The sequence below is a fragment of the Ruditapes philippinarum genome, unplaced genomic scaffold (assembly GCF_026571515.1).
Source record: "Ruditapes philippinarum isolate M1 unplaced genomic scaffold, ASM2657151v2 ctg3519_1_1_1_1, whole genome shotgun sequence".
NCBI classification, from domain to species: Eukaryota; Metazoa; Mollusca; class Bivalvia; order Venerida; family Veneridae; genus Ruditapes; species Ruditapes philippinarum.
Genome location: NW_026853849.1, coordinates 164 through 12077, shown reverse-complemented (window position 1 = coordinate 12077; position 11914 = coordinate 164). Strand labels below are relative to the sequence as shown.

The following is an 11914-nucleotide window of genomic DNA, read 5'->3' as shown; positions in this document are numbered from 1 at the left end:
ATATGTGACCAAAAGAGTCCTCACGTTTACATACGTTCACATATGTCGTTGGACAAATACGTACCCTAAATTAAACAGATTTATTAAGAAAAAACAAACAGAAGTTTAATACCTTTTAGCCATAACAGTTATTTATTTATCAAAGATAAAGCAAGTCAGAGCTTTTTAATTCAGTTTATATAGACTAATAAGTGTAATAATGATAATAAAAAATATTAATGAAAAAAGACGGAAAAAGACGAGCAGTTTTTAACTCCTTTTATTCCTGGAAATCATGATAAACAAAATTTTATTCAGTTTATTGCAGTATTTTAATCAGGTATTGCAAAATATGCGTGATTTGAATGTGTACATACATGCAGTCTACGTGATAATGTTGATTTTTTTGTTTCTGTTGATAATTTTTCACGCAACAAAGTGGCGTGATTAATAGGTCTGGTAACATCAACAAATGTATTACATGACATAACAGAAAGCGTTATGTCATGATAATATAGTAAGTTATAGAAACAAGCTATCAGAAGTTCAAGAAAATTGTGATTAAGCTGCATTTGTATCTTTTTTTAAATTATATCAAGTTTAATGCTATGTAAAAAGGATTAAGTTAAATGACGTATTTCAATAGATTACTTTCAATGATATAATACATGTAATGATAAAAGGTTATGTTAAAAGACATATCAATATGAATAATTGATAAAAAATGGAATATTTAACATGTTTTACAAAGATATAAAGCAAAATGAACATGTAAATGAAAGTTATGAATAATAACAAATTTCGCGTCATAGACATATAAAATAGTGGATAGATAGTCAGACATCTGCACCATCATTCCAAACAAGTAGATGATATTTTAAACCCCAAGTCAAAGTGACAATTGCTGTCAACAAGAAAGCACTGTGGATAACCAGTAAGTCGTCGATTATTGTAACATAATTTAATAATCATTCTAGTCATAGTTTGTTCAACAGATAAATGTCATTATCTGTTTCACGTGCAAGATATGTTTTATCTTAAACTTTAAAGTTATCATTGATAATCAGTCCTACACGTTCCAGACAGACGCTATCATCTGTTTCACGTGCAAGATGTGTTTTATCATAAACTTTAAAGTTATCATTGATAATCAGTCCTACATGTTCCAGACAGACGCTATCATCTGTTTCACGTGCAAGATGTGTTTTATCATAAACTTTAAAGTTATCATTGATAATCAGTCCTACATGTTCCAGACAAACGCCATCATCTGTTCCCCGTGCAAGATGTGTTTTATCTTAAACTTTAAAGTTATCATTGATAATTAATCCTACACGACAGATAGTCACTATCACTAGTTTCCCGTGTAAGATGTATTGTTATCTACAACTGTAAAGTTATCATTGATAATCAATCCTACACTTTCAAGATAGTCGTCATCATCTGTTTCCCGTGCAAGGTGTGTCTTATCTTAAACTGTGAAGTTATCATTGATAAGCAATCCTACACGACTTGTCTTGTCCTCTTACTGAAATAAATGAAACATAAAAGATAACTTTCTTTTAAGCAATGCAATTCTTTTTTTGTGTATAGCACTTTGAGGTCAATGGAAATTGTTGGACATCATCTGCATACCATTTCCCTTTTTGCGGGGGGTGGTGGAGGGGGGGGGGGAGGAGTACTGTACATGCATTACAAGGGATTTAAGCACATGCGTTAAAGAAGCTAGTTTTTCGTACCTTTATGAATTTATATGTACACTAATTTGCATAATGTACCGTAGTGTACTGCTAACATGAGAAGCGTTGCTTGTAAATAAAATGAAACATAATGTATTTTAAAATAGTAACATTCGAAAAAGTGAAAATGTTCGAATTAATATGTTTGTCATTCAGTGTTTTTCATTATCATTGTTCTACCTAAGCTTAACAGGTTCAGCCCTGTAAATCCATGATATTACCATACAAACAAAACCGTATTATGAACTGTGGTCAAAGTCAGCTATCTCACTTTTTATATCCAGAACGTTTAACAGAGTTATCAGGATCAGTGTTGACATCTAGCGACTCTGCTGAGTCCATTTCACTGTCTGATTTTGTTTCTAAAATCTTCGCATACTTTTTTTTTTTTTTTAGTTCATGGAATAAGACTAGCGTTTACATCTAGGGACCCTGTCGAGTACATTTCATCGGTTTGTGATTGTTTCTTGAACCCTTGCAAACCTTCGGTAATCTTGGTGCCAATCGATTACATAACATTCGCAGATACTTTTGCTTCCCCGAGAAAGCAACCCATCGGGTCGGATTTACGGGTTTATCTCCTCTTTTATGCATGTGCAGTACCAATGAGGGAAAACCTACTAAAATGTATGACCCCCTTCCCCCGGAGCAAATTATACAAAAACGGTATGACCCTTAACCCAATGGGCAATCTTACAAACAGGTATGATACTGCAACCTCGTGGAGTTAATTATACCAAAAGATATAACCTCCAACCCAATTCACAGAAGAAATCATACCAAAGTGTATGGCCTTCAATACCATGGAGGTATTATGCCAAAAGATATGGCATCTTATCCGATGGAGCAATCATACCAAAGGGTATGAGCACAAACCCCAATGAGCAAATCATACAAAATGTAGGACATCAAAACCAAAGAATCAATCATACCAAAGGTATGAACACCAGCCCCGAGGTACAATCATACCAAAATGTATGACATCCAATGCCAAAGAGCATTCAATCCAAAAGGTATGATCTTCAATCACAAGGAGCAATCAGATTAAAATGTATGACTTGTTTAACGTGTGAGAAATTATACCAAAAGCTTTGACCTCCATCCCAAAGGAGCAATTGTACCAAAAGCTATGACTTCCATCCCAATCCAAAAGGTATAGGAATAAATCAAACACAAAAGTATGACTACCAACTCCAAGAACAATCAAACCAAAAGGTATGACCGCAAACCCAAAGAAGCAATCATACCAAAAAGTATGACCTCAAACCCTGAGCAATCATACCATAGTTTAGATCTACATACAACTTTAAGGAGCAATCATATCAAATCGTTTGACATCCAGCACTTAGGAGCAAGCATGTCAAAAGGTTTGACATTTATTACAAGAATGTAGAACTTGAGAATTATGTGTCCTCTGATAAGTCCATTATTAGTTTAATGTGATTCATTTGGTGATTACTTACTAATTATATGTCTCAGCGAATTGTCACCACATGTCTAACACATTTTCTTGAAAATGGTAATAGCAAACGCACTAACAAATAATGATACCGATAATGGTAAATTCGACATACCTGAAAAGAAAAGAAACCATACACTATATTTTCTAAATCAGGTAGCAAATAAAACATTAACACATAGTCTGCTGTTAATTTTTTTGTTTTTTTTTTGAGGGGGGGGGGCAAAGGAATAAATTAGTTATGTAGATATAATGCCAACAATCAAAATACAAGGTTATTCTGATATGTCAGGCATGTTTGATTTTCACCAAGGTCGTTCAACGTGAAAGTAGACAAACTGTTTTATATAAAACAAGGCTGAGAATGTCAAATGATGAATCACTGGCAAAATACACTAAAACGTATGCAATAATATATACATGATACACTTTATGAAGGCTCGTTTTAACTTGGTAATAATGACGGTTTATGAAAAAATACATAACCAGGCGTATAACTGCCATTAATACAAATGTATGACATGACCTGCCGAACTCGTTATCGTGGAACAAAGTTGTTTTTGATTAACAAAGGGTAAATATAGAAAAATGTAATCCATACATTTGCAGCAGTCGTATGTAACGATAATATAAACGCTATGGTTTTCACAAGAAAAACACGTTACAAAATGCATCCCAAAGCATTTCAATGAATATTGATAGAATAAGATTAAGCCTTTCTGTCTTTTTTTTCATACTGAGAGCCGATGTCCATAATGAAGGCATGTTATTGATTATCACTTATAAGTGATCAAAGTGATAGATAAAACATGTTATTTAAGCAGTTACGAGGATGACCAAAAGTAGATTGTAGAGTGCATTTACAGATATGTAGTGCTTATAAAAAGTATTGTGCGCAAAACCATGATCACAATTTAGAAACACCTGTCTTTTCCTGTTTAGAATTCGTTCTGAGAAAGAAAAAAAAAATGATGAATTGTTAAATTACATGCACTATTGAAGATTTTTTCTACTTCAATGAATTTTTAATTTATCCATAGTTCATCATTTTAAAATGCCTCACAAAATGTAAATGTTATATTTGTTGAAAGCTATGATGAATTCAACAAAACCAATAACAAATATTGCATGTCTTTCGTGTACATGTATAATGAATGAATGAATAAATTAATAAATAAATAAATAAAAAATAATTAATTAATATGAAACTTCATCTGGCATGAACTCACCACGACTTCCAGTGCTACAAGTAGAACCGCTCTGTGTATAACCTGAGCTACACACACAATTTGTACTACATTCAGAGTTACTAACACCGGAACAGTCCGAATTAGCGCCACACGTGTCTCCAAGACCTAAACGTGTAAAATACAAATTCAATCAAAAAGTAGATTTAATCGAAATTTATTTCCAAGAAAATAATAGCTTATTTTTCGGAGAAAACACATAAAACTCGTTCAAAAATAAGTTTTAAATTACGGAGCTATGGTTGTTGGATCAATAATCAATGTTTAATTACACTACAGCCAAATATTCATTCGCAAGCTGTATAAAAAGAAGCTTAATGGCACATTATGCCTCAGAAACGAATAAATTTTTACAACCTTTAGAAGGCCAACGGTAACGTTTACATAATGGAATGTTAGATGCGTATGAACCTGTAGAAAGAAGTGCTGAATGTGAAATTATTTGTTATAAAGGAATCAAAATGTTAACAAAGTAGTTATTTGGCTTCCATACAAAATACTAAATCACTATACTAGTATCTCTACTAATTGCTAAAAGGCAACAAAGGCAAAATGGTTCAGGTAAATGGCAAATTTCTTTTAGAAACTATAACAGGAAACCAAATGGAAATCAAAATAAAACAAAATGATTTAGAGAACAGCAATTCTGAGACATATTAGGCCTCTAACAAAATACATGCAGTTTTCATTACAGTGTTTAATTCCATTCTACACATAACAATTTTATTTTTGCCGATGAATGTTAAACTTCTATCCTAAATAGGATTTTTCAAAGAAAAACTGCTCTTGATGACATGTGGGCATATTCAAGTATCCTACGAGCAATCAACTTATAAAAATCTTTTTTTTTTCATTGCATTTTGAAATGTCAAAGCGGTGCTTATAACGTTCAGGAGCATTCATCCTCTTGCCTAATCACCTATAGTATTTTACCAATATGAAATTTTCTGTCAGTCTATTTCCAAAACTGTATTTAACAGCGTTTTTTGTATTCATTTGTTCAAATAAAACGCCCGTTTGCACGTGCGAATAGTAGAACAACGGCTAAGACAATTTAGTAAGTTAGACTGATAAGACTGATAAATGGCCTTATTGCACTCCTGCACCGTGGTTTATGTGATAAAGTGTATTTACATGACAACTATTATAACTTATATCAAAGACTCAAAGACTCTTACAAAATTTATAACGCGGAAACAAATTGTCTGATGAGAAAATAGACAGACAGACAGATATACAGCACAACACCTAATAACGTCACACAAATTAAACAAAAATAATTAAATTTAAATACTTCTGTCATAAAGCTTTTCTTTGGAAAATATATTATAAAGTACAATGTATATGCCTTCTTGTAAATTACAATTAACGATGATATTTCACGACACGGTCGATTCCGGCTGAATTGATACTATACACGTATAAAAGGCAAAAATAAGACGCTTTTTAAAATATCAGCTTACCAATATGTCAAAGTAATATATCAACGACGATGATGATTATGAAATTTAATACAGAATCTTAATAGCTTAATTGTTTTTTTCAGTTCTGAATGTGATGAAATTAATTGATTATTTAATTCAAAACTGTCAAATTGTCGAAAAGTAAGGCTTACACAAACAGGCTGAAATCAACAAACCTTTAGCAACACAAGTAGATCCTGATGTTTTATATTGCCCCTCGCAGACACAGTTCGTGTTACAAACTGCATTCGTGACGCCTGCACATTCGGAAGTTGCTCCACATGCATCACTCAAAACTATACAAAACATGTTTGTTACACATTAAAGGTAAAGAGGTAAAGCTTAAATAAACATCATTTCATGACATATTTAAAATATATTCACAAAAAGGTATCTACCATGCATCTGATATTAGGCAAAGATAAAAGCAAGTCGGAGAAAAAAATTCAACCTTGCAACTTTTAAACTAATTAATGAATTTTTTCAAAGCTGCTCGATCCCACTGATTAGCTTCAAATAAATCACATATAACTGTACAATCTGTTCTCCTGTTAATTAATATTCGGACGCGTTTTGTACTTTAATGTTAGTTTCTTTATCAAACATAATACGATATTACTTTAACACTTTTTTCTATTGCAGGTCACACAAGATCTGCTCAGTGAAATCTTGTACTGGTTTTTCATTGTATTATTGTGAAAAAGCATTGAATAAATTTTTGAAGTCTACAGCAAGACAACATTTGTCGGAGGTAGATTTAGATAATTTATTCTTCTCTCCAAATGCTTGTGATGTTTTGATACTATTCACTTATAAAAGGCAAAAAATACGCTTTTTAAAATATCAGCTTACCAATATGTCAAAGTAATTTACTAACGACGATGATGTTTATTAACTTTAATACAGAATCTTAATAGCTTAATTGCTTTTTCAGTTCTGAATGTGATGATATTAATTGATTATTTAATTCAAAACTGTCAAATTGTCGAAAAGCAAGGCTTACACAAACAGGCTGAAATCAACAAACCTTTAGCAACACAAGTAGCTCCTGACGTTTTGTATTGTCCCTCACACACACAGTTCGTGTTACAAACTGCATTCGTGACGGCTGCACATTCGGAAGTTGCTCCACATGCATCATTCAAAACTATACAAAACATGTTTGTTACACATTAAAGGTAAAGAGGTAAAGCTTAAATAAACATCATTTCATGACATATTTAAAATATATTTACAAAAAGGTATCTTTCATGCAACTGAAATCGGGCAAAATAAAAGCAAATCGGAGAAAAAAGTCAACCTTGTAACTTTTATACTAATTAATAAGCCTATTGTTCAAAGTTTTTCAAAGCTGCACGATCCCACTGATTAGCTTCAAATAAATCACATATAACTGTACAAACTGTTCTCCTGTTAATTAATATTAGGACGCGCTTTGTACTTTAATGTTAGTTTCTTTATCAAACATAATACGATATTACTTTAACACTTTTTTCTATTGCTGGTCACACAAGATCTGCTCAGTGAAATCTTGTACTGGTATTTCATTGTATTATTGTGAAAAAGCATTGAATAAATTTTTGAAGTCTACAGCAAGACAACTTTTGTCGGAGGTAGATTTAGATAATTTATTCTTCTCTCCAAATGCTTGTGATGTTTTGATACTGTTCACTTATAAAAGGCAAAAAAATACGCTTTTTAAAATATCAGCTTACCAATATGTCAAAGTAATTTACTAACGACGATGATGTTTATTAACTTTAATACAGAATCTTAATAGCTTAATTGCTTTTTCAGTTCTGAATGTGATGATATTAATTGATTATTTAATTCAAAACAGTCAAATTGTCGAAAAGTAAGGCTTACACAAACAGGCTGAAATCAACAAACCTTTAGCAACACAAGTAGCTCCTGACGTTTTGTATTGTCCCTCACACACACAGTTCGTGTTACAAACTGCATTCGTGACGGCTGCACATTCGGAAGTTGCTCCACATGCATCATTCAAAACTATACAAAACATGTTTGTTACACATTAAAGGTAAAGAGGTAAAGCTTAAATAAACATCATTTCATGACATATTTAAAATATATTTACAAAAAGGTATCTTTCATGCAACTGAAATCGGGAAAAATAAAAGCAAATCGGAGAAAAAAAGTCAACCTTGTAACTTTTATACTAATTAATGAGCCTATTGTTCAAAGTTTTTCAAAGCTGCACGATCCCACTGATTAGCTTCAAATAAATCACATATAACTGTACAAACTGTTCTCCTGTTAATTAATATTCGGACGCGTTTTGTACTTTAATGTTAGTTTCTTTATCAAACATAATACGATATTACTTTAACACTTTTTTCTATTGCTGGTCACACAAGATCTGCTCTGGATGCCCAGAAGAGTGAAATCCTGTACTAGTATTCCATTGTATTATTGTGAAAAGCATTATTCATTTATCAAAATGATATCAATGTTTCAAACATATCATTAATGTAAATATTAAGACTGATAATATATGCCACGTGTTGCAGTTTTGATCGGAATTCATCCCGAGGGAACCCGTCCATTTACCCTAGGGACGGATATTCCGATCTGATTCAAACTTGGCATAAATGTTGACTGGACCTTTGCCTTTGTAACGACATGCTCAATCTTAAAGTTAAGGTTACCATGACAACAGGGGAATGTCTCAAAATTGCCAAAAATCACTATTTTGCTTTGATATTTTTCCATCAAAACTTATTTCAAAGTGCTGCAACTTCGCAATGGATTGAGATAGAGTCAAATGCCTTTCAGCGTTGGGTACACGTTACCATTTGATCGACCAGAGGCCAATTTTAGCCTCTCACAGGTCAAAAATATTTAAGCCGATGAGGGGGCTGCTGCCCCCTTCAAATACCTAAGTAGAAGAGGGTACATCTCCCTCTGGCACGCTCCCATGTATCTTTTTCATAGGCGACGACGCCGAAAAGGTGATCACTTTTCTAAACATCATTTATCAAACGTAAACAAGTGTTTGGGTCTGCATATGTGATTCTTTCACCATTTGAGGCCTCGAAAAGTGTGAAAAGGCGTGAAAAGATGTCTATATGAAGTAATGGGTTAATCAATTAAAACAGAAAATGATGAAAAATATTGGAATTACCCAAGATCGAGTTTTTCCATGTTATAACATGACCTTACATATAATTTTGAAGAAAAAATGTTGTTTTGCGTCATTATGTTTTTCATTCAAATGGTTTAATTCAATAAAATTTTGTTCTTCATGAATATCAATGTCATTTCATCCGTAACTATTTCGTTATAGTAGCTTATAAATTTTCAACTTCATTCATAACAGTGAAATGCATTATCCTAGGCACGCATTGTATAGCGCACGACTCATCCCTCTCCTCCCACCCCAATGCACAATGAATTTCAGGTAAGGGTAAATATAACGGAAACACCAGTCTGATATGCAAAAAAACACATTCTACTAGTTTCAACTTTGATACGTTTTCATCAGAAATGAAAATCAACATTGAGCCTGCAAAATTTCCCTTTTCGCGGTTTTGAATATTTTTAGCGATTCTATTTCTGAAAACTTCAATTTATACTTAACACAATAGTGTAATAGATAAATTAGGTAAAACAAATCTATACCACTTATAAATTATAAAACAAATATTTTAAAAATCTGCAGTTATTGTCAAATGTTGAATTACAATTATATAGATAAAAATAATAATGATTATGATATTAGCAGTAGTTACATTCCCCCTAAAAGTATCATTTAGTTTGCAAAATCACTTACTAACAATTTTTCTTTAATACTAAACGCTTTAACTGTAACATATTTGTCACTCGTGTAACCATGTTTAAGTCCAGGAGAAATCAATAAGTTTGTACTAAAAACTTTCATTTAGCTAGTTTACATACAAAGGATATGGTCAATTTTGGCCTCCTCTTATGTTTAGGTATCATAATTATAACATAAGTAATTACTGTAACACATTTTGTCACTACTGTTACATAAATTATGCAAAATGAATATCATTTTATATCGTTTTTTTTAAAGTTAACCATTATTTCTAATAAATAATATAAAAAATTTAAAAAGTTTATACAATAAATATAAAGGCATTTTCTAAAAAAAAAACAACACTTTTAATTAATTGATAATTGTTTAAAATTTTTCTAATGTACCTTATTTGGTTACTTCTGTTACAAAATCAGTTGTGACAGAAGTGACTGTTACATGAGTGAAATATTCATTGTCAATCTCGGTAAAAGTAATAACAATGTACCCCAAATAGATTGTTATTACTCATTGTGGTAAAAATCATTAAGAACGATTCACATGTATCCCAAATAGATGGGAACTGTTCTTAATGACTTTTACCACATATTTTACAAAAAATCTCATGTAAATGCACAGTACTGACAATTAAAACATACTACACGTTACAGGGGTGACAGGAATAGAAATTACGCAAGTACTTGCCAACAGACGTATGCATTAACAAGACGACCCCCCCTTGCACCTCATGTGTGTGAATCTATTAAGATACTTCTCTTTATACTAGAGGCTTTGTTTCATTTTTAATAGCTAGGGATCATTTATTACTTTTATTGATTATGATTACGTTACAGGAGTGACATAAATTTTAGGGACAGATTTCAAATTTTAAAAAATAATAGAAAAACTGTTGTAAATGTGTGTTTTACATCATAATTGACTCGTTTATACATAAGATAATACAAAAAAGATATGTATTTGACAGTTAAATTGTCAATAGATTTGTAAAATTTTCACAAATGCTGTTATTTTTGTATAGGGACAGCACTAATTGGCTCTAATTGGCACTTTTAAATAAATTATGAAGGGTTTATATAACCGTTAAAGACTGGAAACTGTTGAACTTATGGGATTTTAGCTGAACAGTTCATGTCCATTTAAATATTTAGTAAAATCTCTTAAATATACAAAGGTTTGGTCCTAGGACAGAAAATGCTACAAAAATATAGAATGGCTCATATATCTCTTTATCTCAGTGTAGAATATCATCTTTCATCAAGTGATTAGGGCACACACGTATGTTTGTAGACTCATTTACAAATACTACCGAAACAAAATGTAGAAAATGTTGTACGGCTTAGTACATTCCCACTTTACTGCTGCGAGTGAGTAGACTCCATTGCGTTTTATATTCTACCAGCTCTAAAAACAGACGTATTATTTTTACTTACTTTAAGATCACTTGATACCAATATCTTACAAGCTTTCATTGATAGTACCGACAATAATGACACTTAAAATACTTGAAACAGATAATATATTTCAGACAGTTGAATATAAATTAATAACCTTTTGCAGTACAGCCAGTGCCTCCATCACCCTTGAATGCAGCTGCACATACACATTCACCATCTGCCATACCATCCGTGTCTGTTACCAGATCACATACTGAGTTAGCCTCGTTAGCGGTACAGTCGTCATCATTCGCACACGCCGCAAGTAATGCTGTAATAAAGGTAAGACATACAATATAAATTTCAGGCACTGTTTACATGTATAATCAAAGCACAGAAGGCGCTGAATTTGTTTGGGTCTCAGAATGTCAGAAAGGTGAAGGTTGTAAAACAATTTGTTTTTTGTATAGTGCCACCAATGCTTTCAAGCGTTTTAATTGTAGTAGATTGGCTATAAGACTAATTGCAACACTGATATTCAATCCAATGTTTATTTGACTTAAACAATTAAAAAAAAATGAATTGCCTCAACTGGGATTTGAACTCCAGACCTCTCGCTTCCTAAGCGAGCGCGCAACCCCTCGGCCACGGTCAATTGATATGTTATTAGGGTTTGTACCGACGCTAACTGTTGTTTAACACTTGTGTAAATAATCATGGCGCTTACTATAAGCATGTATATCTATAAAGAATAAAACAATATTAGAAATATTCGACCATTCGGGAATTATTTTGCTTGAAAATTAATGCGCCTGTCATGTGACCATATTTACGCAGTGATCTCCCCTGAATGTT

General features: G+C 32.3%; 1 protein-coding gene across 1 annotated transcript; it reads right to left on the bottom strand.

Moving 5' to 3' along the window:
• Positions 1-243: 243 nt before the first annotated feature.
• LOC132738167 (stabilin-2-like) lies at positions 244-11429 on the bottom strand (the record flags this gene model as incomplete). Its single annotated transcript, XM_060725632.1, has 7 exons — positions 244-1507; positions 3182-3292; positions 4407-4532; positions 6064-6183; positions 6915-7034; positions 7778-7897; positions 11235-11429. Coding segments are annotated over 6 exons (758 nt in total), but the record flags the coding sequence as incomplete, so codon positions are not given.
• Positions 11430-11914: the final 485 nt, after the last annotated feature.